The sequence below is a fragment of the Pseudophryne corroboree genome, chromosome 1 (assembly GCF_028390025.1).
Source record: "Pseudophryne corroboree isolate aPseCor3 chromosome 1, aPseCor3.hap2, whole genome shotgun sequence".
NCBI classification, from domain to species: domain Eukaryota; kingdom Metazoa; phylum Chordata; class Amphibia; order Anura; family Myobatrachidae; genus Pseudophryne; species Pseudophryne corroboree.
This window is the reverse complement of record NC_086444.1, coordinates 65,404,790-65,431,285: the sequence shown is the minus strand read 5'-3', so window position 1 is coordinate 65,431,285 and position 26,496 is coordinate 65,404,790. Positions and strand designations below refer to the sequence as shown.

Genomic DNA, 26,496 nt, shown 5'->3' with positions numbered 1-26,496 from the left:
TCCGGACCTTTTACAACCGGGTCCGTTCCTTTACCCCGATTTAGCGCGGCTGCGTTTGACGTGGTGGCTGTCGAGACCGTCCTCTTAAGAAGAGAGGGCATTCCGGAATCGGTTATCCCAACCATGTTACGTGCTAGGAAGCCAGTTACGGCAAATCATTATCACAGAATTTGGCGTGCCTATATAGGTTGGTGTGAAGCTCAGAAGTTTCCGACATCATCTTTCAGGTTATCCCGTCTTTTGTTATTTTTACAGACTGGGTTAGATGGAGGACTACGTTTATCTACACTAAAGGTGCAGGTTTCTGCCTTGTCAATTTACTTTCAAAGGCGTTTGGCTCTTTTGCCAACTGTACACACCTTCCTGCAAGGTGTCCTCAGAGTACAACCTCCATTTATACCACCTACAGCGCCATGGGACTTGAATCTGGTTTTAGATTTTTTACAGTCTTCATATTTTGAACCCTTACAACAAGTGGATGTTAAGTTTCTCACTTGGAAAACCGTTTTTCTCCTAGCCTTAGCTTCAGCAAGGTGTGTTTCAGATTTGGGTGCCTTGTCATGCAAGCCACCGTATTTGGTGTTTCATGATGACAGAGCAGAACTTCGGACGAATCTCGCTTTCCTGCCAAAGGTAGTGTCATCTTTTCACATCAATCAACCAATAGTAGTTCCTGTGTTATCAGAAAATTCAGGAACTTTGGATGTGGTACGCACACTACGCGTTTATGTAGCCCGAACTTCTACAGTTCGTAAGGCGGATACATTGTTTGTACTCTATGATGCTGTCAAGATGGGTTGGCCAGCTTCCAAGCAGACCTTATCCAGATGGATTAAACTGACCATACGTCAGGCTTACCTTCATGATAGGCTATAGCCGCCTACATAAGTAACAGCTCATTCCACACGTTCTGTGGGAACTTCATGGGCAGCTGGTCGTGGGGCTTCTACGACGCAGCTTTGCCTTGCGGCTAAATGGTCATCAGTGCACACGTTTGTGCGCTTTTACAAGTTTGATACGTTTGCGGCATCAGCATCTAGCTTTGGCCGCCTAGTGTTACAGGTGCCAAACGGCTCTCCCACCCAAGGGGGAAACTTTGGTACGTCCCAAGAGTACTCCAGTGACCCCTAGTGGATGAAGAAGAAAATAGGATTTTGGTGCTTACCAGATAAAGCCTTTTCTTTGAATCCATAGGGGGCACTGGACGCCCACCCAGAGCTGTTTTTGCCTGTATTGTGGTAAGTTCAGTGGATCTTATGGTAACACATTCTCACCGACTTGTTCAAAGGTTCAAGTTATATCGGTTATGGTGTCAACTGTTTAGTTGTCAGTTACGTTATCTGTCAACTTTATTGTTGTCCGTTATGTTGTAATGTTATATGTAATTCTCCATTGTTAATCTTCTGTATAGCTCCTGTTCGGCTCAGTAAAAAACACTGAGGTACTATGGGAGTATGGAGGGGAGGAGAGTTACTAATTTAAATATTCAATGCCTGTCCTGCTAACGCCCCGTCCATATCCCAAGAGTACTCCAGTGCCCCCTATGGATTCAAAGAAAAGGATTTATCTGGTAAGTACCAAAATCCTATTTTTTATTTTTTTTGTAATGTAAAATATCATGATGTTTCTCCTTACAAAGAGTTTTATATGTACTTGTCGCTTTAGGATCAGGTTTGTCCTGGATGTGTGGAGCTGGGCTAAGCCTTTACTGATTGATGTGCTTCTCTTCCAGGCAGTGGTGGTGACGGACGGAGAAAGGATATTGGGTCTTGGTGACCTCGGGGTGTATGGAATGGGAATTCCTGTAGGGAAACTGTGTCTCTATACAGCGTGCGCCGGAATAAGGCCTCAGAAATGCCTCCCAGTGGTCATCGATGTTGGTACAGATAATCCAGTAAGGGTTTGACAAATGTATTTCTTTATTTTTACTTTAGAAACCTGTAATCAGCTAGTTCTTTATACATACTACAGCTTGTCTATCAGCGCCGGCTGCACTCACTTGAGCTGCTGTGACATCAATGATGTATGAATCAACCACTGTGCATTTCAAACTGTGGGGCAGATGTATTAACATGAAGACGGCATAAGAAAGTGATAAACCAGTGGTAAATGCAAGGTGATAATGCACCAGCCAATCAGCTCCTAACTGTTAATTTACATATTGGAGCTGATTGGCTGGTGCGTTTGTCACCTTGCATTTATCACTAGTTTATCACTTCCTTATGCCTTCTCCAGGTTAATACATCTGCCCCAGTCCTTGATAATCTGCTTGTTAGTTCCCGACCCTCTCCTAACATGATAACCTGTTCATCCCAGTTATTTCAAATCCTTAACCACTCAACTGGGGAATGTTTATTCCAAAAATTCATCAGAAATTGTGCTTATGCAGCGTTGTACTCTGGGACGGCTGAATCTAGCTACAGAATGAAGCTGGTTGTGGGTGAGCTGTATTAAGCCTTAGAGAGTGATAAAGTGGAGAGATATGAAACCTGTCAAACTGCCGTGTTACAGGCTGTATTTGAAAAATGACAGCTGATTGGTTGGTAGTTTTTATCTTTATCCACTTTATCACTCTCCGAGGCCCTGACTGTACAGAGTGGTGGGAGAGATCACATCCGTCCAGCCAGGACCACCCAGTCCTGCAGCTCCGCCTACTCCATGTGACCTATGATGTTGACCTCTGCCGTACCGCTTGGAGCTCTCTGCTGGCCTAGATAGGGGCAGCAGAGGAGCAGCGGCCAGGTGCCAGAGGCATTTAATCAACTACATATAATAATAAATACACCACTCAAGCAAAGACTACACAAAATTGGCAGAGTTTTTGAGCAGAGTTAATTTCGAGCAGGTAAGATAGACTTGCGGTGTTGGGGATAATTCTGAGCTGGCAGCACAGCAAATGAAAAAGGAGTAACTTTGCACCTGGACGAGCGTGCAGCAATGCAGGGGAGCAAATAGAGTTCTGTTTTTGATAGTAGGGTAAATACTCTCTGCTTTTGTATGCAGCCGGCAAATGCTCGGTGCATTTATGGTTCTTTTGATTGTTTATTTAAAATAAAAGTAAATGCACCCCCCACACACGCTAACATAAACACATAATTTAATCCATGCCACTGTAGCAAGTGCGAGTCACAAATGTGCTTTTATCTTGCGTACTTCTTTTAAAATAATGGGGCAGATGTATTAACCTGGAGAAGGCATAAGGAAGTGATAAACCAGTGATATGTACAAGGTGATAAACGCACCAGCCAATCAGCTCCAATATGTAAATTAACAGTTCGGAACTAATTGGCTGGTGTGTTTATCACCTTGCACATATCACTGGTTTATCACTTCCTTATGCCTTCTCCAGGTTAATACATCTGCCCCAATGTACATTATGCAGGTTGGCAGCTATTAACACCGTAATTACTTTAATAGGCTTTATTAAAAGACCCGTTCTATATGGGCCTTTACCAGAAGAGGGACCGTACTCAGCTGTATGATGATCTTATTGACGAGTTCATGGACGCTGTTAAAGAACGGTATGGAAACATTATCATATGTGCAGGATTTGTAGTAAAGGGTGTGTCTGATATCCCTTTATGTACAGCAGAGATGTTATATGTTGTGTCTTCAGGCTGTAATTACATCACCTACTACATTACAAAAAGGATATCCTGGAGCTAGAAAAGTTTCAGAGGCGGGCGACCAAACTAATCAAGGGCATGGAGACGCTGGAATACGAGGAAATGCTTGCTAGGCTAGGCATGTTTACATTGGAAAAGAGGAGACTAAGAGGGGACATGATCAACATCTACAAATATATAAGGGGTCAATACACAGAGCTTGGGAGGGACCTGTTTTCTATAAGATCAGCACAGAGGACACGTGGTCACTCGCTTAGGTTAGAGGAGAGGAGTTTCCGCACATTGAGGCGAAAATGTTTTTTCACAGTAAGGACGATACGTGTTTGGAACTCCCTGCCTGAGAGAGTAGTAATGGCGGACGCTGTCAACACCTTTTAAGAATGGGTTAGATAAATTCCTATTGGATAAAGATATTCAGGGTTATGGTGCGTAGGCACGCATTATAGTTAATATAACTAGTCCCAACATAAAAATAACTAGTCCTATAATAAGGCTGCATAGGAGACCACAAATAGGTTGAACTCGATGGACAATTGTCCTTTTTCAACCTTAGTTACTATGTTACTTATGAATATTGATTGGTAAAGATATAGTGGCAAATACATAAAACAAAGTGTGACTGATCTATCCCAGACGTGTCTCTAGTACCCCTTTCACACATACATGGAAATCCCAGGTTTTTGCACGTGAATGTGCATCAACCCGGGATTTCTGTATGTGTGAATGCAAATAACCAGGGATTAAGGGGTCTAGTCATGAAGCAGTGAAAAATGTGGAGAAGTTGCCCGTGGCAACCAATCGGTGTTGAGGTAACATTTCTAAAGTGCATGCTCTAAAATTATACGTAGCAGCTGATTGGTTTCCATGGGCAACTTCTCCACATTTTTCACTGTTTCTTGAATAGACCTATAAGTCCCGGGTCCATGGCCCTGCTCCCGGCCAGGGTCACGGTACGGAGACCCGGCAATTTGCCAGCTTGCATGTGACTAGGCAAATTCCCCGGTCAAGTGGTATAAGTGACCTGTGCGGTAATCCAAGCAACTGAAAATATATTCTGCTAACCTGTTACTTATTCAGAGTATTGCATGCTATACGTATTAGCTGTACAGCTATTGTTGTAAGAAATTATGTTATTAAATAGATAATTTTGACCTCGGCCATTTTTCATTTTTTCTTCCACTGAGCGGTAGATTTACTTAAACGAATCTAAAAAGGAAAATTGGAGGTGGTGTGTAGTCCATAACAACCAATCAGATCCCCGCTATCATTTATATAGTACAGACTAGAATGTGATTGGTTGCTAAGCGTAACACTCTCACATATCCTTTATTTAGAAGTTTTTGTTAAATCTACCCCTTGGACTCTGCTCTGCGCCAGAGTGATGCAAGGGTTCCAGGATTCCAGGCCTAGAAAGCGTTGGAAGTGCTAACCTGTACATTGTGTCTTCTAGATACGGTCAGAACACACTCATACAATTTGAGGACTTTGGAAACCACAACGCTTTCAGATTCCTGAGGAAGTACAGAGAAAAGTATTGCACTTTCAATGATGACATTCAAGGTACATCTATGTGCAAACATACTGGTGGCTACAGTTGCATATTGGTGGGTTAACCATCTGTGGTCGATGGAGAGGAAACGCATTGTTGGTTAAACCAGTACAGGTCTACACAGTACTGAAAGTTATGGAGGTTTGCCAGTGGATCTCCTTCATTGATGGTAGGGTTGATCATTGGGTATAAACCATTGATGGTTGCTAAAAATTGGTGGTCAGTGGCCTTTTCTACTGGTGACGACTATTGGCAGCTGGTTTCATTGTTGTAAACTTGAATGGACTTAAGCACAAATCTTCTTTCTTTTTTTTTCTTTTTTTTTTTTTGAGGGGGAGTGATATGTAAATTTTAAAATTTCTTCCATAATTTTGTATGGAAGCAATAAAGAGATGTCTTAAAGATAATAGGCCTGCATCTCTTGGTGGTTGCCCTTCTGTGACTTCATGCAAGTTCTGCTACAAGGCCCATCCCTACTGTATATCCATATGTATGATTGTGCAAGGTCTGAGATGCACACTATTGGGGTGCAGATTTTCCATCAGAGTCTGGTCTGCAGTGTGAACTATTGAGCATCTGTACAGACAAACACGTCGGCAACACGCTACACTCCCAGAACATGCCGATAAGACAGATCATCTCCGTGCGTCTGTTTAGCCACCTACCAGTAAGTGCCCAGGAACGCCAAGTGTATTTCCTGTACACTTCTGCTACTGTGCTTTTCAATTGCAACTAGGAGTTTGTGCTTATGTTCCACATAGCACATATACCAAAGGCGTTTTTAGGGATTTTCGTGGACATGCGGTAGAAATAAAATGGCTGACCCTTGGACATTGGCATTGCCTTCGCCTCTGAAGCCCCATGGGTATGATATTGAGTTGGACTCATAATTTATGCTTGAAAAAAGTCTGCCTATTGTGTGCCATTTTTGATGCATGTTCACTAGTAAAAAGTTCACACTCCATAAATGTTTTTCACTGTGTCCTCTCATTCTCCAGGCACCGCCTCCGTGGCACTGGCTGGACTCCTGGGCACGCAGAACGTGATTGGTAAACCTATCACGGAGCAGAGGGTTCTCTTCCTTGGGGCAGGAGAGGTCCGTAACCGTGTTATACTTTTACATTGACAAAAATCGGATTCAGGAGTTGTTTTTCGTATATCTTAAGACACTTGCAGAGGACAATACAGATATAAGGCCCGAACTGAGTGGAGATTTTTGCAGCCTACTACTAAAAAGGGCCCTAGGTGTGCAAAACAGAAAGACTTGTTATCTGCGTTAACTAAACAGTGTTCTGCAAATCTGGGTAACAAATAACCGCATGGAGATTTGTTCATATTTTGCTGGAAACATTTAAGCTTGCAGCTTGTCGTCAAGGGACCCCAATTCTCTGCAAGTCCCTACACTACTATAAATGCCCAGCACACCATTACATTGCAGTTACGTGCACTCACCTCTCAGATACAGAGGGTAACATCCAGACATGGCTGACTTGTGAGCCACGTCCCACTATAGGCCTTATATAGCCGTGATTGGAAGCAGCCATGATAACACTAGACAAAATTGCGAAATTAAATAGAAAATAAATATGCCTGTGCTCTGTTGTACCCATATTGTGTATGTCCCAGCTGTGTGGCAGTATTAATGCCATATATGTATACAAAACGGGCTAATATGCTGAAATGCTGGGTGTATCCTAGCAAACAAATTGTTAGCTGTGTGTGGTTTTACACCGTGCAGGAAAATGTGGCATGGATCTTAAATGTAAACAATGTTAACTGCAATTCCATGGCTCTGCCAGGCATAGCGCAGATAGCGTGGTAGGGTCTCGTCCGCTGCAGTTTAGTAGTAACAGCTTAGACAGAAGGAAGTGTCCTGCACTGGTCTCAGCCTCCTGTTGTCTGTGGTGTAATCCTGGGAGGGTGGGGGGAGGTGACTGCTGTGGAAGACCGCAATGTGCGCATATTGTGGTGCATAGTGTATGTTATAGGAGCGCAGTGTGTCCGCTCATGCTAGTATGTAAATAAACGTGTACAGTGTGTTCATAGTGAAGAATGTTAAACGGGAATTGTGAATGCAGTATTATCACATATCCCAGCAGTCGAGGTGTGGCAATCGGGCCTGGTTCACACTTGTACGCTAAGCCGATGGTTAGAGTACAAGTCTGATGGTGGGGGCACTGCGCATATGCAGAACGGGTCCTGGTTCCTCGCACGCAGTGCCCCCTAAGCCCCAGCTTGATTGACAGGCTGAGGGGGTTTGGGGGCGGGGAATGGGTGGCGACTGACTGACGCACCAGGGCGGTCTTCCTTGGGTCAGTCCTGTGTGATTCTTGGACTGAATACACCACTTAATCTAACCTATCATACTGTCTGCTGCGCAGGCGGCTCTGGGCATCGCAAACCTCATCGTCATGGCAATGATGGAGAACGGGATTTCAGCTGAGGCGGCGCGAGAGAGGATCTGGATGTTTGACAAATTCGGATTACTGGTGCAGGTGAGAAATGTATAATGCCATAGTACAGTATGTGACACAGTGATCAAATCAATTCTTACTTTACTATATGATCCGTCATTTGAAACCAATTTTTTGGGGAAACATGGCCGCATCTTTATCTACGTGCATCCCCTGTAGCCATTTGTGATCCAGATTATACATGAATACATACCAGTGGCGTGCGGTGGGGAGAGGCAGGTGAGGCAGAGCCTTTCCTGTCATACTAACGTTTGTGCCAGAGTTTTGACTGTATAAAGTATATGAAAAATACAAAGAATATGTTAAAAAAATATCTTCTTTGTATTATTCTAATCATTTCTATAGCTAAAGCTCTGGAGCAAAAAGTCTATAGCGGGTGAGGCAGTTCCTCCCCTGCCTATCTTTTCCACACGTCTCTGATCACAACTCACCAAATTTCCTGGAGTTTATACTGCTGCACCTGTATATAATGCCCACAGGTATATACTGCTGCACCTGTGTATAATGCCCACATGTATATACTGCTGCACCTGTGTATAATGCCCACATGAACCATTTGGCTCATATATTGCGTGTAGATCTGGCTCTGGTACTAGGCAGTGCCTCCTGAGAAATTTTACCGCAAGTCCCTAAGTCATACATATGCATAGGTGGGAAGGGAAATGGACAAGGACTGGGAATGCAGGGGAAGGGGAAGTGGGCAGGGACTGGGAATGCAGGGGAAGGGGAAGTGGGCAGGGCAAAAGGAAGTGGGCAGAGACTGGGAAAGTGGGGGAAGTGGGCAGGGACTGGGAAAGCAGAGCAAGAGTAGTGATATTGTGTATTACAAATGGGACAAATATGTTAAAGCCATTATTTCTTTGTGCTTTAAGGGTGGATATCAAGGGGTAGGAAGCGAGTTTGTGAAAGAGAATTTGTTTCATGAAACTCGCATAAATGCACACACCTGGGAAATGTGAGATTCAATTAGAAATGCCAATTTGCGGCAGTTGTGGTGAGGTTGTGTGTCCTTTCTACAATATTCGACCTGAGACAAGTGCATGGAAATGTGGAGAAACCATCCTGGACCCCAAAGAAGTGACAAGTGACATAGCTGGACCATATAGAGGGCTGTTAGTGAGCATAAGGAAAGTACTGGAGATTTTTAAAAGGTGTCACATGGAGGATGATTGCACTTTTTATAAGTGGTTCAAAATTAATAACAGGTGTTTTTCATAAAATTAAAATCTTTCCAGCATTTTAGAGTATAGAAAATGTCTGTATAGTAATTTGAGTGTTTTTATGCATGCTTATAAAAAGTTGTAATAAACACTTTTTTACCTCTCATCTGCAAGTTCTAAAACCCCTCTCCCATCATACCTGTCCAACATCATAATACACCTTCACATACCTGTCCAACATCATAATACACCTTCACATACCTGTCCAACATCATATACACCTCCACATACCTGTCCCACATCATAATACACCTCCACCTACCTATCCCACATCATATACTCCTCCACATACCTGTCCAACATCATAATACACCTCCGCATACCTGTCCAACATCATATACACCTCCACCTACCTGTCCCACATCATAATACACCTCCACATACCTGTAACATCATAATACACCTCCACATACCTGTCCAACATCATATACACCTCCACCTACCTGTCCCACATCATATACACCTCCACCTACCTGTCCCACATCATATACACCTCCACCTACCTGTCCCATATCATATACACCTCCACCTACCTGTCCCACATCATATACACCTCCACCTACCTGTCCCACATCATATACACCTCCACCTACCTGTCCCATATCATATACACCTCCACCTACCTGTCCCACATCATTTACAACTCCATGTACCTGTCCCACATCATATACACCTCCACCTACCTGTCCCACATCATATACACCTCCACCTACCTGTCCCACATCATAATACACCTCCACATACCTGTCCCACATCATATACACCTCCACATACCTGTCCAACATCATATACACCTCCACCTACCTGTCCCACATCATATACACCTCCACCTACCTGTCCCATATCATATACACCTCCACCTACCTGTCCCACATCATTTACAACTCCATGTACCTGTCCCACATCATATACACCTCCACCTACCTGTCCCATATCATATACACCTCCACCTACCTGTCCCACATCATTTACAACTCCATGTACCTGTCCCACATCATATACACCTCCACCTACCTGTCCCACATCATATGCACCTCCACCTACCTGTCCCACGTCATATACACTTCCACCTACCTGTCCCACGTCATATACACCTCCACCTACCTGTCCGACATCATATACACTGCCATGTCCCTGTCCCATATAATTATATCAAATTATTGAGCTTTTTGGAGAAATTCACCTGAATACTGCCATGTCTCTACAAGCCAAATTATGCTGTTGAAACCACTCCATGTGCATGATTATACATTAGGAGGGGTGCATCGGAGGTACTTCACTATTTCCTGACATTTTTACCTTGAAATAAAGATTTTTCTACTCCTTCTTCTTTTTTTTTTCTTTTTTTTTTCACCTGCTAAAAAGTTGTGCTAAGCTAAGGTTGTGCTAAAAGAAAACAACGTGAATTTATTCTGGAAATGCGAGTTTGACATTGAATTGCAAAAGTAAACGCAGTGCGCGTTCACCATGAGAATGGCTGCACCTAATTGAATTTACACCCAAGTGTTTAATTGTACAGCCCTTAATTGTCTGTCAGGGAAAGGGGTTGGCACAGTTCTACTAAAGTGTGTAATAGTTCTGGTCGGCTCTGCTACTGTTAGTCCTCTATTTCTGATATGTGTTTTCTTATGCTGTGAGTGATATTCTTTAAAGTTATTCTTCATCTCTTGTGTCTCTCACTCGGCACAGAAGAACACGTGTCGACAGACGACACTGGAAAGGCTTAAAGCTGGAGCCAGTGGACTTGGGCAAAAATAATGCACCATATTTTAACAATGACATTTCAGATGATGAATCCGTGTATAAGTCATCACTGGCTGACATTGTACTGCTGATATCTGTGTTTACACCTGCAAGATCAAAAAGTGGTTTCATTATTTATTTTTTCTCTAGCATCCATAAGGGATGTTGGGGACAGATTGGTACGATGGGGTATAGACGGGTCCAAAGGAGCCAGTGCACTTTAAATTTCTTCAACTGGGTGTGCTGCCTCCTCCTACAGCTCAGTTTATTTTTTGCAGGGACGTGAAGAAGTAGCGGATGGTAACCAGGAGTCCTTTGCGCACCCTCCTCCTGGTCACTCGGTGAAAACATTTCTGGATGCAGTTAATGTTCTGAAGCCAACTGCAATTATAGGTAAATATGTCTATGTCCTGCCAGGTTCTGCAAATACAAGAACCATTTGGTTTTCTATTCTAAAATTGTGCAGTTAGCTCTGCTCACATTACAGGGTAGATGTGTCCAGGGTCGGACTGGCCCACAGGGGTACCAGGGAAACCACCGGTGGGCCCCACTGCCTGAGGGCCCACTCCTTCCTCTAGGGATCAGGTACCAGACTGTGCACTTGTATTATACATGGTAGATATGTTGCATTACACTGCACAAGTCTATCGTGTATTTCAAGCCTCTGTGGGGGTTGGCCACACCCCCTTTGTAGGCTGACCACACCCCTAAGTATGGGCCCGTATCACTGCATTCCCACGGTGGGCCCTTCATGCCCCAGTCCGACACTGGATGTGTCTGATCTTCTAGAGAGGACAGGTGAAGTTGGCAATAACAACAAATCATATTGGAACTACCATTTCATAGAGAATGTACTTGATAAATGATAGATAGAAGCTGATTGTTTACTATGGGCAGTTTCTCCACTTTTTGATACATCTCATCCTATGTCACATTTCTTCCATTCCAATTTGTAAGAAGTGTTTTCATTAAGATCAGAGAGAGCAATTTGTTACCTCCCTCCTGCACCTCCATTGGCTAGAACAGTGTTTAGCCAATGGATCATCAGAATGTTAACAGCAGCACAGAGTAATACAGGAAGCCAGTGACAGTGTTATAATGTGGAAGGAGCAGGGTCCCCCAGCAGCACAGAGTATATCAGGAGATGAGTGATGTGTCAGTGAGGACAGGGCTCCATGTGACACAGGGGCAGTGCCATGATGTGAGGAGGGAAATGGAAGCGGCAGGAAGCCACAGACAGAGTTTATATAGTGAAAGGAGCAGGGTCTCCCAGCAGCACAGAGTATATCAGGAGATGAGTGATGTGTCAGTGAGGACAGGGCTCCATGTGACACAGGGGCAGTGCCATGATGTGAGGAGGGAAATGGAAGCGGCAGGAAGCCACAGACAGAGTTTATATAGTGAAAGGAGCAGGGTCTCCCAGCAGCACAGAGTATATCAGCAGATGAGTGATGTGTCAGTGAGGACATGGCTCCATGTGACACAGGGGCAGTGACGTGATGTGAGGAGGGGAATGGAGGCAGCAGGAAGCCACAGACCGAGTTTATAAAGTAGAAGGAGCAGGGTCCCCCAGCAGCAGGGACTGAATTACCCGCAGTGTACCTGGGCCCACAGCAATGAAAGGGCTCATAGCCGGCGATATTAGCTGTACTAAAAATGAGTCTTAAGTGACTCATTATAAAATGCTGGCTGGCCAGTCACTTGTGGACCTGTAAACAAGGAGGCAGGAAAAGGCATGCCCCCTTCTTTTCCGGAGGACCAGACGCATCCCCTCAGCCCACCACTTTCCCCTCTTCCCTTGCTCATTAAGCTGGAGGACCAAGCCTGTCCCCTTCAGCCCACCCCTTTCTTCCCTTCTATCCTGCCATCCTAAGTTCTTCCTCTCTACCCTGCTCTCTCCTGGCCAGAGGACCAAGTCCAGACCAGAAGACAAAGTCTTCTTCTTTCCCTTTACTCTCACCCTTGCTCTACTCTGGGGCTCTGTTGGACAGAGGACCTCGTGGTAAGTTCATGTGGAAGGAGGCACTGGGATGTCCTTGTGAGCAATGTAGTGCAGCATATAGAGGGATGTAGTGTAGTGATATAGGGGCAGATGTATTAACCTGGAGAAGGCATAAGGAAGTGATACACCAGTGATAAATGTAAGGTGATAAAGGCACCAGCCAATAAGCTCCAATATGTAAATTAACAGTTAGGATCTGATTGGCTGGTGCCTTAATCACCTTGCACATATCACTGGTGTATCACTTCCTTATGCCTTCTCTAGGTTAATACATCTGCCCCATAGTGTGTGGTATATGGGGAATGTAGTGTAGTGATGTAGTGTAGTGAGGCATTTAGGAGGATGGAGCATAGGAATTTAGTGCAAGTTTTAAGTGGATGTAGTATTGCATATGGGGGGCCATAATGCAGTGATTTAGTGTAGCGTATAGGGGGATGCGGTGGGATGTAGTGCAGGGTATAAGGGTATGTACTGTAGTGTAGCGTATGTGGGAATGTAGTGCAGTTATGTGGTGCAATGTAGTGTAGTGATATAGGTGTTTGTAGATTAGTGATGTAGTGCAGGGTTTAAGGGGATGTAGTATTGCATATGGGGGGGCATATAATACAGTGATTTAATGTGGTGTGCAGGGAAATGTGGTGCAGTATAATGCAGGGTATACAGTAAGGGGATGTAGCGTAGCGTATGGGTGAATGTAGTGCGGTGATGGGGTGTAATGTAGAGATGTAGTGCAGAATATAGGTGGTTGTAGCCTAGGTGATGTGGTGCAAGGGGGATGTAGTGTAGTGCATGGGGGGATGTAATTCAGTGAGTTAGTGTGGCATATAGAGGGATGTAGTGCAGTGGTGGACTGTAGTGCAGGGTATAAGGGTATGTACAGTAGTGTAGCTTATGGGGGCATGTAGTGCAGAGATATAGTGCAGTTATGTGGTGCAATATAGTGTAGTGTTGAAGTGCAGGATATAGGTGTTTGTAGCCTACTGATGTAGTGCAGAGTATAGGGGGATGTAGTGTAGTGATGTAGTGCAGCGTACAAGAGGAAATAGTGCAGTGATGCAGTGTTGTAATATAGTACAGCATATGGGGGATGTAGTGCAGGGATGTTGTGGTGTTTATGGGATGTAGGGCAGCAATGTAATGTAGCATATGGGGGTATGTGATGTAATGCGGCGTATTGGGGATGTGGTGCAATGTAGTTATGTAGTGCAGGATATAGGGTGATGTAGTACAGTGATGTAGTGTTGTAACATAGTACAGCATAAAGCAGGGATGTGGGGAACACGCTGCAGTGGAGGGAGGATGTCAGGGAGACACTGGGAGCATTTGGGACACACAAGGAGGAATGTGGTCAAAACGCTACTGTGAACTGGGCACAGTTTCAGGCACTAACAGCCACTTGTTACTGACTGGCACGTATTCCTTTAGCTACAGGCGGGAGTGGGGGACACAAAGCATAGTTGTGCACCTGGGCTCCCCACTCGCTAGTTCCACCACAACCCAGCAGCACAGAGTATATAAGGAAACAAGTTATGTGTCACTGAGAACAGGGAAACGTGACAGGGCAGTGAGGCGCCTATAAAACTGTTGTTAGAAGATTGTGGCATTAATAACACCTTTATAGGAAACAAACTTTATGTATTTAACTCTCCTTTCCCAATATGGAGATCTGTATTATTCTTGCCCCTGACAGTGAGAATATTCTGTGTTTTTGTTCATTTTAAGGTGTTGCAGGAGCTGGAAAACACTTTACAGAAGATGTCATCAAGGCGATGAGCGCAATAAACAAGAGGCCGATCATCTTTGCTCTCAGTAATCCAACCGTGAAGGCTGAGTGCACAGCGGAGGAAGCGTACACTTTTTCTGAGGTAAGCAGGCAGGATGACCTACTGAGCACAGAGCTTACCCTGCACAAGTAGGTAAAGCACTGCTGGTTTCCTTGGAGATTTCAGTTTTACCAATTCAATTTTTAACAACGTTTAAAATTTTCCTTTCTTTCTTTCTTTCTTTCTTTCTTTCTTTCTTTCTTTCTTTCTTTCTTTCTTTCTTTCTTTCTTTCTTTCTTTCTTTCTTTCTTTCTTTCTTTCTTTCTTTCTTTCTTTCTTTCTTTCTTTCTTTCTTTCTTTCTTTCTTTCTTTCTTTCTTTCTTTCTTTCTTTCTTTCTTTCTTTCTTTCTTTCTTTCTTTCTTTCTTTCTTCTAGGGACGCTGTCTCTTTGCCAGTGGAAGTCCTTTTGATACAGTGACATTAAGTGATGGACGGTCATTTAAACCAGGACAGGGGAACAATGCCTACATTTTCCCAGGTATTGAAGCTTCTATTTAATAAATAAAAAATAAAAAAAGTGAATGTGTTTCTTATGCGGTGTTCTGTATCATGCGGAGATCTAAACTGATCCAAATGTTTTCAGTAGTCACTGTATTATGTGGCTTGAAAAGTCTAGCAAGCCCCCCCTGATTGCACCTTACCCCCATTATGTAGCTGTTATGTTCTAGGGAATCAAAAGGAAATCACAGATACATACATTCAAATGGGATCACCAGTGCCATTTACCTGCATTGGTTATAATGCACAAGGGGGCAGATGTATTAAGCCTGGAGAAGGGATAGAGAAGTGATAAGCGCAAGGTGATAACGCACCAGCCAATCCGCTCTTAACTGTCATTTTTCAAATCCGTAGTGACTGGCTGGTGCGTTATCACCTTGCACTTATCACTGCTTTATCCCCTCTCCAGGTTAATACATTATTATTATTATTATTATTATTATTATTATATTATATATTTATCTTCACTGATTTGTCCCTTTCACCTCCATAATGACACCGTCTGACTTTACTTTGTCACCAGGTGTCGCTCTAGCGGTGATCCTGAGCGGGGTACGTCACATAAGTGATCGTGTATTTCTGGAGGCTGCAAAGGTGAGTGTGGTCTACAGTATAATAATCCATTAAAGGGGCTGTCCACTTTTAGACTTTCCAGTTCTGTATCAGCTCAGCCCCCAATAGAACCTTTTATGACCTCACCCTGTAACAGTTCTCGCTACATTAGGACGAGGCATGTGCAGTATATGTTTCATTGATTTGCATTGGCTCCAGCTCCTGTCCAATCAGCTTGAATGGACTGGCAGTTCCTTGCACCATAATAACTACATCACTGCTGCTCCCATATAGGGCATATCTAGTTTTCCTATATGTAATAATGTTACATTGTAAACATCAGAAGGAAGCGCTGATAGGCTCTGCAGAGTGACCTATGTATTTCCTTGAGAAAATCACCAAAAATTCTTCCCATACATATCCCTTTTCCTCCTGAGTACCGGGTCCGATCCAGGATGTTTAACTCGGCTACAACCCATGTTGGCCCCGCTATTTCCACTGCAACCCGTGTCGGATCTGTTTCCACTTAACCCAGGTAAGAGCGGTAAAAGCTATTGATGACCGTTTCCACTGCACAATTACCTGAGTCATTACCGTGTTCAACCCAGGTAGCTACCTGGGTAGGTTTCCAGGGTCGCTCAACCCATGTTGAGCCGTTTCCACTTAATAAAATCCGTGTTGATGCGCACCCCCGTGCAAAAACACGGGTAAATTTAGCTAGTGGAAAACGGGTATTAGTTACAGATACCACTAGTTCTGTACAGTAGTCAAAAGTTAGATAATGTGGACAGACAACATGTCAGAATGTCGATATTGGGGTTAGGCTGCGGGTGGGGTGGGGGGGGGAGAGATAGGGGTTAGGCTGCGGGGGGGGAGGGGGGGAGAGATAGGGGTTAGGGTGAAGGTCACATGACCATCGGGAATTGAAAGTCGCTGATGCAGCCACCAGGAGCAGTTAAGTCACCGCTGGGCCACCAAGGACAAGATGTTGACAGTCTAACATGTAGACTTTTCATCACAGTCTACATGATGAGTACTGACATGGTCAAACATTGACTTTATGATCATGGCTACAGTCTCATGCCAACATATCGTTCCCAAGCTGTTTTTATACATACATTAAACATGACGTCTAAAAAAAAAAATGATCGTCCTAAAATGTCCCCTAGTAATACAGGCCCTCATTCCGAGTTGATCGATCGCTAGCTATTTTTTGCAGCGCAGCGCTCAGATAGTCGCTGCCTATGGGGGAGTGTATTTTCGCTTTGCAAGTGTGTGAACGCATGTGCAGCCGAGCGGGACGAAAACGTTTTTTGCAGTTGCTGAGTAGCTCTGGACTTACTCAGCCGCTGCGATCACTTCAGTCTTTTTGGATCCGGAATTGACGTCAGACACCCGCCCTGCAAACGCTTGGACACGCCTGCATTTTTCCAAACACTCCCAGAAAACGGTCAGTTGCCACCCACAAACGCCTTCTTCCTGTCAATCTCCTTGCAATCGGCTGTGCGAATGGATTCTTCTTTAAATCCATCGCCCAGTTACGATCTGCTTTGTATACGCAGTAGTGACCTGATCGCTTCGCTGCGAAAAACGGCAGCAAGCGATCAACTCGGAATGACCCCCACTGTGCAAAAAAAATAATACTGGCAGTGAAAAAGATGCAGTAGCAGCAACCAGGCGACCAGTCTCCTTCCAATTAGGAGCAGAAGAATCCCAAGACAATAGGTGATTACTCTATTCAGACTATCTGAGAGCGCTGTTCCGTATAGCGGTGTGTAGTAAGCTCTCTGAACACACAACTGGAAGTAGTGGCATCAGATTTTCCCCTGGTCGATGTTAGTGGATCATCATTTAGGGGTAGTTTGATTAGCCGCAAGGTTCCTGAGGGCTAGTACATTGCGGGAGAGCTATAACTTGTATGGGTTTCCCGCAATGTGCTTTAGCACTCAGCCCATGGAGGCGTAAACAAGAAATAAGTGTGATTTGCCCGACGTAAAGGCAGGAAATCTGTGCAGCAGCAGATCTATGTTATTAATGTTTGGTGATTTTTATCTAGATGATCTGAATGGTTTTACAATAAATATGTTCATTTAAAGAACTTGTCGGCACTTCCTTCTATTTTAGAGCTATGATGGAGGTGATTGCATGGGAGGGATGGTACTTAACCAGACAGAGTTGTCAAAAAGCCACTAAAACTGCATTAACATGAACCAAGGGGATCAGTATGAAATCCCGCCGGACGGAATAACGACACCGGGATCCTGACTGGCACAATCCCGACAGGGGAGCGAGCGCAACGCAGCCCCTTGCGGGCTCGCTGCGGGCACGGTGCCTCGATATGCTCGGCACACTAATTTATTCTCCCTCTATGGGTGTCGTGGACATCCACAGAAGGAGAATATGTCGGGATTGTGCTGGTTGGGATTCCGGTGTCGGTATTTTGACCACCGGGATTCCGTCCGGCGGGATCTTGACCGCATCCCGAAGCAAGAGTTTTTTACAGGAAATCCTCACAGTTTAGATAGTGTTTTTTATACAGTGTCTGCTGAGCTTCCGTGTGTGTGTGTGTGTGTGTATGTGTGTGTGTGTGTGTGTGTGTATGGTATGGGGTGTGAGTTTATATGTTGCATGTTGGCACAAAACTGCTTCCAGACTTTGGAAAGTACTTTGAACCTGATTTATTCTCTAATTCATTCCAACGTTCTTCCTGAAATAAAATCACGTGTAGCTGTTTATTACGGCCACACAAGTGGTGTTAAAGTATAATCCATTAATCTACACAGACTCACAGACTGATTCAGCTGTCTGTAGTATCCCCTGTAGCGGTATCCCATCACTCACCAGGCCACAGACTGACTGTAATATCCCTTATAGTGGTGTCCCATCTCTCACCAGGCCACAGACTGACCCAGCTGACTGTAGTATCCCCTATAGCGGAATCCCATCACTCACCCGGTCACAGACTGACCCAGCTGGCTGTAGTATCCCTTGTAGCGGTGTCCCATCACTCACCAGGCCAGAGACTGACCCAGCTGACTGTAGTGTCCCCCGTAGTGGTGTCCCATCACTCACCAGGCCACAGACTGATCCAGCTGTCTGTAGTATCCTCTGTAGCGGTATCCCATCACTCACCAGGCCACAGACTGATCCAGCTGTCTGTAGTAGTCCCTGTAGTTGGGTCCCATCACTCACCAGGCCGCAGACTGACCCAGCTGTCTGTAGTTTGCCCTGTAGCGGTATCCCATTACTCACCAGGCCACAGACTGATCCAGCTGACTGTAGTATCCTCTGTAGCGGTATCCCATTACTCACCAGGCCGCAGACTGACCCAGCTGTCTGTAGTATCCCCGTAGCAGTATCCCATCACTCACCAGGCCACAGACTGACCCAGCTGACTGTAGTATCCCCTGTAGCGGAATCCCATCACTCCCAGGCCACAGACTGACTGTAATATCCCCTATAGTGGTGTCCCATCTCTCACCGGGCCACAGACTGTCCCAGCTGACTGTAGTATCCCCTGTAGTCGTGTCCCACCCCTCACCAGGCCACAGACTGACCCAGCTGGCTGTAGTATCCCTTGTAGCGGTGTCCCATCACTCACCAGGCCAGAGACTGACCCAGCTGACTGTAGTGTCCCCCGTAGTGGTGTCCCATTGCACATGAGGCCACAGACTGACTCAGTTGACTGTAGTATCCCCTGTAGCGGTATCCCATCACTCACCAGGCCACAGACTGATCCAGCTGTCTGTAGTATCCCCTGTAGCGGTATCCCATCACTCACCAGGCCACAGACTGACTCAGTTGACTGTAGTATCCCCTGTAGCGGAATCCCATCACTCACCCGGTCACAGACTGACCCAGCTGACTGTAGTATCCCCTGTAGTGGTATCCCATCACTCACCAGGCCACAGACTGACCCAGCTGACTGTAGTATCCCCTGTAGCGGTATCCCATCACTCACCAGGCCACAAACTGACCCAGCTGACTGTAGTGTCCCCTGTAGTGGTGTCCCATTGCACATGAGGTCACAGACTGACTCAGCTGACTGTAGTATCCCCTGTGGCGGAATCCCATCACTCACCAGGCCACAGACTGTCCCAGCTGTCTGTACAGTAGTATCTATATTATCACTGCCTTAATACTTGTTCTTTTATAGGCTCTGGCAGAACAGTTAACTGCTGAGGAGCTGGATCAAGGACGACTGTACCCACCACTTTCCAACATCCGAGAGGTCTCCGTATGCATTGCTGTTAAAGTAGGTGCAGTCTAATGATATGGAAACCATGTGCTGTTTTTAGTCATGAGTGTTCCTCATTCATCATCCTATGGGGGGGCACAGGATCCATTGGGGTATAGCATGTGGTTACAGGAATTAGACTCAGACTCCTGCACTGCACTCTGTACCCCAGTTTTAGAGTATTTTCAAGGCTAATTTGGATCCGATAGTCCAGCTGTACCACTAATAACAACATACCAATCCAATGCCAGTGCGGACCTAGGATAATAGATAAACCTTTAGATAAGTTATTGAGCTACTGGCTCTTATTTATTTGACATTATACAAGTATGACCACTGCATGGCCTTATCCTTGGTACAAAGTTTAAAGTGTGTCATACAGATGAGTCCACGGTTATCTTGACTAGTCTTCTGCGCCTAGGCACAACATGACTTATTAGCATAAACCCTTCATCTATTGGCCCTCATTCCGAGTTGATCGGTCGCAAGGCGAATTTAGCAGAGTTACACACGCTAAGCCGCCGCCTACTGGGAGTGAATCTTAGCTTCTTAAAATTGCGACCGATGTATTCGCAATATTGCGATTACTAACTACTTAGCAGTTTCAGAGTAGCTCCAGACTTACTCTGCCTGTGCGATCATTTCAGTGCTTGTCGTTCCTGGTTGACGTCACAAACACACCCAGCGTTCGCCCAGGCACTCCCACCGTTTCCCCGGCCACTCCTGCGTTTTTTCCGGAAACGGTAGCGTTTTCAGCCACACGCCCCTGAAACGCCGTGTTTCCGCCCAGTAACACCCATTTCCTGTCAATCACATTACGATCGCCGGAGCGAAGAAAAAGCCGTGAGTAAAATTACTTTCATCATAGTAAAGTTACTTGGCGCAGTCGCAGTGCGAACATTGCGCATGCGTACTAAGCGGATTTTCACTGCGATGCGATGAAAAATACCGAGCGAACAACTCGGAATGAGGGCCCTTGTTCTCAACTGCAATACAATACAGAGAACAATACAGCAGGGGATTAAGTCATTACAGCAGGGGATTAAGTCCGACTGGCCAGTCTCAATTAATCCTATTAAAGGTCAAGATAAATGTGGACCCATCTGTAACTCAGTGAGGTTTAGGACCAATAATCTGCGGATCATGTGCAGTACTCATAACTTTCTAATGATGATCCCCTTTCCTAATAATGTATGTAATATATACATTTGGGGTGTATAGCAGGTTTCACATCTGTCCAACAAATAGGAAAGACGTTGCCTCCGCTTTTGTGACCCTTTTTACGCCGTCCTGTGTGTGGCTCTTCCGGTGATTAGTTTGTGTGGATAGCGCTGCTCTGTGTCATTTAGCGGAATATTAAACCTTTGTTGCTCCGGTTTTGAGGCAAAAGACCTTAAATGTAGAAGGATAGGATTCTGCTTATTTTGGGGAAACTCTGCTGATCTGAGCAATTCTCTTGTACCAACTGCTCTACGTTCACCAGTAAACTGCCATCTAAAATAGACCCAAATGTTTGATTTTGTTCATGTTTTCATTTTTCTTCCTCCCAGGTGATGGAGTTTGTATATAGGAATGGCATGGCTTTCCAGTACCCAGAACCGCTAGATAAGAACGCCTACATTCGCTCTAAAGTGTGGAGTACAGACTATGATTCTTTCTTACCCGATGTCTACAACTGGCCCGAGTACGCATCAAAGCCTCATAGAATGTTCTGAGCCCCCAGCTGAACGGCTCTTGTGAGGAGCACATTTTATAGGGCGATGTAAACATGGGTTTTATTTCACTTGTATGAGAACTTCTTGTGCCTTCAGAAAACACTCAGATATACACCGTATTTCTGTACACCAAGAAAACCCGTCACATTCCTGCCACCGTCAGCCAGCTGTCGGCCTCGTCCCATTTGCCTCTTCCCAGTCTGTTCTCTTCGTCTCGCTCTTCACCCTTCTCCCATCCCGCTCCCCTCCCATCCTATTGCTATTACTTGCCCTCCTCCATTCCCAGGTCACTCTCCTCCCTCTTCCCCTAGTTCTTCACTCTCATCCCATCCCTCCTCCATTCCCAGTCGCTGTCCTCACTCTCCCTCCTGCTTCTCACTCTTCTCTCATCCCTCTCCCCTCCCATCCCATTGCTAATACTTGCCCTCCTCCATTCCCAGTCCGCTCTCCTCCCTCTTCCTCTAGTTCTTCACTTTTATCCCATCCCGCTCCCCTCCCATCCCATTGCTAATACTTGCCCTCCTCCATTCCCAGTCCGCTCTCCTCCCTCTTCCTCTAGTTCTTCACTCTTATCCCATCCCGCTCCCCTCCCATCCCATTGCTAATACTTGCCCTCTTCCATTCCCAGTCCGCTCTCCTCCCTCTTCCTCTAGTTCTTCACTCTTATCCCATCCCGCTCCCCTCCCATCCCATTGCTAATACTTGCCCTCTTCCATTCCCAGTCCGCTCTCCTCCCTCTTCCTCTAGTTCTTCACTTTTATCCCATCCCGCTCTCCTCCCATCCCATTGCTAATATTTACCCTCCTTTATTCCCACTCCTCTCCTCTTCCAGCACACGCGTGCACGTCACACAAGTGAAGTGGAAGGTGGGGCACACGCCATGCATGTTAAATGTGATGTGTTCATGCCACAGCTGCGATTAGGTCATTGAGCAAACCTGCATGATGACCTAGTTAAAATCGGGGTCCAATTATATAAAGATTAAGTAACCTTTCATAGGTAGATAGGTTGCTTAATCTGTTAAAATAAATAAAATTGGACACTGATTTTAATTAGGTCATCATGCAAGTTTGCTTGATGACCTAATTGCATTTCACTATATATTGTCTGCCCCCCCTCCCCTCTACAGCTTTGTCTGGGCCCACTCCACCACCTTCAATCCTGCTCCCTAGTTCCCAGTGGCTGGTCCACCATCTAGGCTTATGTCAGTACAGCTAAAGATTGGCCTGCCCATGTGATCTTACAGTCTGAGATTTCAGGAACAAATTATACATATGGTAGCATATAACATTTACTTTTTTTTGTTATTAAATATTATATACTACTTTTACATTCACTATGTTGATATACACGCAGCTGTTCTTTTCCCAGCACTTTGGTTTATTAGTAATGACATCATATGTGATAATGTGTGACCGTAAGAACCATCGTGGTTGGTGATCATTCTGAACGAATATCTGTCTGCTTGGAAAGTCACGACATTTAATGTACAAAATAGTGCATTTCCCATTCAGGAGCGGCACAGTATTTATTGTAGATGGTGTGGGTTTTTTTTTTTTGGTTTTTTTTTTGTAATTTTTTTATATATAATTCCCATGTTCTGTAGCTACCAGGTGATAGGGCATTATCCATCAATATAGGGTATACCGCTTTTCCAAAATAATATGCAAAACAGCTCTCTCATTTATGAAAGCAGTGCAGGGGCCAAATGTAATAGAGTGATTGTTTCAGAAAGTGAGAGATTTGGTAAGGTTTTTCTGGTTTTTCTTTTAAAGTGGCAATCATTTACACAGCAAGACCAGGTTGATCTTGCTGTGTAAGAGATTGACACTTTAAAAAAAAAACCTGAAAAACCTTACCAAATCTCTCACTTTTTGAAACTCTCTCTCTCTATTACATTTGGCCCCTGGTTTGGTAAGCTGGCCATTGATTCAGCATTAAAATGTACCTGTGCCCTACAGAGAGCAGAGGCAGCCATTTTGTTGGCCAACCAATAAAGTCTACCTGTGCTCTACAGAGCGCAGAGGTAACCATTTTGTAGGTCAACCATTAAGGTGTACCTGTGCCCTACAGAGATCAAAGGCAGCCATTCAGTAGGCCAGCCATATACAAACGAGATGACTAGTATTCATAAAGCATTGATTGCTAGTGAATAGATGACGTCTATGATTACTGCTCCGACAAAGCTTCTCTTGGGTGTTTTATCAGAGGAGAGTCCCATTTGTAATCTCCATGCCGGTCCATCCCGCTAGAGCTGGCACATTCGCATCTAGCACTGTACTAAAGTCTTCTGCTCATTAAAATATCTCTGGAAAAATGCAATTTTGCCATTAATTTCAATGGTGCCCTTATCTCCGGGAAAATTATTTCTTCAGCAATGGCCGCAAGGTAATTCTATTCGATGGGTGCAGGGGGTGCAGTGTGATCCCCTCTGGACTCAGGTGCCATAATGCTTCCATTATAGACGTCGGTACTACAAGCTATTCAGCCATAAGAGGTCACAGATATACACAGACCTTTGCACACTGCCGCTTATAGGAGACAAATTTAAAAATTAATACAAATGTTCCATTATTTTCTCAATGCAACATAAATCGGGATCCGGTCTGAAGATCGACACTGTCTAGGTCGACAATGTTTAGGTCGACCACTATAGGTCGACAGTCACTAGGTCGACATTGATGGAAGGTCGACAGGGTTTCTAGGTCGACATGTGCTAGGTCGACAGGTCTAAAGGTCGACATGAGCTTTCAAAAAAAAAAATCTTTTTTTGAATTTTTTCATACTTAACGATCCACGTGGACTACGATTGGAACGTGCCGAGCGAAGCGAAGGCACCATGCCCGAAGCATGGCGAGCGAAGCGGTGCACTAATTTGGGATCCCGGTCACTCTACGAAGAAAACGACACCAAAAAAAAAAATCCTCATGTCGACCTTTAGACCTGTCGACCTTCCATCCATGTCGACCTAGTGACTGTCGACCTATAGTGGTCGACCTAAACATTGTCGACCTAGATACTGTCGATTTGATGAACCACACCCCATAAATCACCTGTAAGAAAATACATGGAGTCGTTTATTTTTGCTTAGGGGTGTAATTCAAGCTGCTATTAATTACTTACAGGTTGTGAAGTGTCATGCGGTTACAATGACCATTAGTTGTATGATATGGTGCAGGGAACCGAGGGTTTTGGAATCCCCCCTCCCTCTTCCTTCAGGACCATGATGACCGAGTGGCTTAGACTAAGGGGTCAATGCAACCAGGATCGTGTTGGCTGGTGTAAGCCATTTTTGCATTGTATTCTCTGCGTGAATTGCATTTGCAATTTAATTCCAAACTAGCAATCCATTTTCCTAGCAAATTCACAATTTTCTTTTGTGCGGACTCCCCTGAGCAGGTGAAGAACTAGGGAAAATCTGTATTTTAAGGTATAAATGTCGGGAGACCGTGCAACCTCTCTGGTGCACCCCTCCCAATGAATTATCCACTTGCAGGAGTTTAAATGGCATAGTGTGGCCAATAATGACATGGAAGTTTTCAGGGGAATTTCTCTAGAATTCTCAATAATGGGTTAAATGATGTGGAACGTGGAGGTTCTGTACCCCAGAATACTGTGAAGACTTAAATAAAAAAATTGCTGGCGATCATTTTTCCAGCATTAATATCAAAATGTGCAAAAATCAACCATTTGGCACATTTTAAGAGGATCGGTAGGATTGACCACCAGATGCCGGCGGTCACAATACGATGCCGGAATCCCGAAGTGTGAAGTTACAGCTGGGGCAAAGTAAGTATGTTAGTGCCTAAACCTAAAATGGGGTGTAGTATGTGTTGCCGGCGGTCGGGCTCCCGGCGACCAACATACCGGCGCTGGAGTGGTGGTCGTCGGGAGCCCGGCCGCTGGCAACCTGAAGACCACCCCCTAAAATGCCCGCTATTTTTATGTTTGGGATGCCGGCTGTCAGGATTCCGGTGTTTGTCTCCTGACCCTGTCGGGATTCCGCTATCAGCTTTTTGACGGATGTCGTGATTCCGCCGTCTGGATCCTGACAGCTGGCATCTTAAACGCATCCACTCTTAAGAACATCCAATGCCCACTTACAGCCTTGCATACAGTCCTGCTCTCTTAATCACCACTTTTTTGAGGTCCAGGATGATTTCACCATTTTTTCACGCACTTCTGCCAGGTGGCTTTCTGGAGAAAAGCCACGCAACCCTGCCGAGAGTCCCGCAAATTTGCGTTTCTAATGAAATCTCGCATTTTTTGTGTGCAGGTGTTGAGATGTGTGAGTTCCGTGATGTTTGCAAACTCATCTAATTGTAGTGATCCCTAAGAGGTCACATTATTCTGTCCTCGGACGTTCTGGGAACAGGCAGAAAGCAAGTGCGTTTAGCTGATGCGCGCTTACTTTGCATTTTAGGAGAATTAGCAGCATGTTAAAGGTACAAAACTTCCTGCAAGAATAAAAAATAAAGTGTATGTATGATCATTTCTTATAAGTGTTTGCTCTATAAATTCTTGTGTTTTTTTTTTTTTTTTTAAATTTAGATTGTTTTTTGTTTATTTAAACAAATGTAAAATTTCCTCCTTTTATGCTTATCTCATCTATGCATACCTAGACAAATGAATACAATACAGATCTAGATCCGTTATGAAGCAAAGTGTGTTTCTTTATTGTCATTTGCTAACACATTCCTGCTACAAATCCTTTCTGGGCTCCCATGTGGCTTTTTCCGCTCCATTGTGTATTGCAAATTGGTAAGATTTATTTTTGGCTTGTAGCCGTCCTCAGAGGGCCTAATTCAGATCTGATCACAGCAGCAAATTTGTTAGCTAATGGACAAAACCATGGGGGTCATTCAGACCCGATCGCACACTGCCTTTTCTCGCTGCCGTGCTATCGGGTCTGAAAAGCGCATGCGCGTGGGCCGCAATGCGCAGGCCGTCGCCACAGAGCGACTAAACTAACGAAGAAAGCGTTCGCAACGGCAAGAATATTGACAGGAAGAGGCCGGCCAGGGGTGTCGACTCACCATTTTCAGGGGGGTTTCCTG

At 44.9% G+C, this 26,496-nt stretch overlaps 1 protein-coding gene across 3 annotated transcripts in view; it reads left to right on the top strand.

The window, feature by feature from the left end:
• Nucleotides 1–22,775, top strand: part of ME2 (malic enzyme 2) — a 173,108-nt gene extending 150,333 nt beyond the window's left edge. For 2 of the 3 annotated variants that reach the window (XM_063960180.1, XM_063960188.1), the window contains exons 6-16: nt 1,733–1,894; nt 3,418–3,521; nt 5,077–5,186; nt 6,174–6,271; nt 7,557–7,670; nt 10,891–11,005; nt 14,337–14,479; nt 14,813–14,915; nt 15,459–15,529; nt 19,644–19,742; nt 21,275–22,775. In XM_063960180.1, the coding sequence (XP_063816250.1) occupies nt 1,733–1,894; nt 3,418–3,521; nt 5,077–5,186; nt 6,174–6,271; nt 7,557–7,670; nt 10,891–11,005; nt 14,337–14,479; nt 14,813–14,915; nt 15,459–15,529; nt 19,644–19,742; nt 21,275–21,439 (1,284 nt within the window). In that variant the 3' untranslated portion in view covers nt 21,440–22,775. Of the gene's footprint in view, nt 1–1,732; nt 1,895–3,417; nt 3,522–5,076; nt 5,187–6,173; nt 6,272–7,556; nt 7,671–10,890; nt 11,006–14,336; nt 14,480–14,812; nt 14,916–15,458; nt 15,530–15,924; nt 16,023–19,643; nt 19,743–21,274 lie in introns of those variants that run through there. The other variant, XM_063960197.1, reaches the window with a different exon arrangement.
• Nucleotides 22,776–26,496: the final 3,721 nt, after the last annotated feature.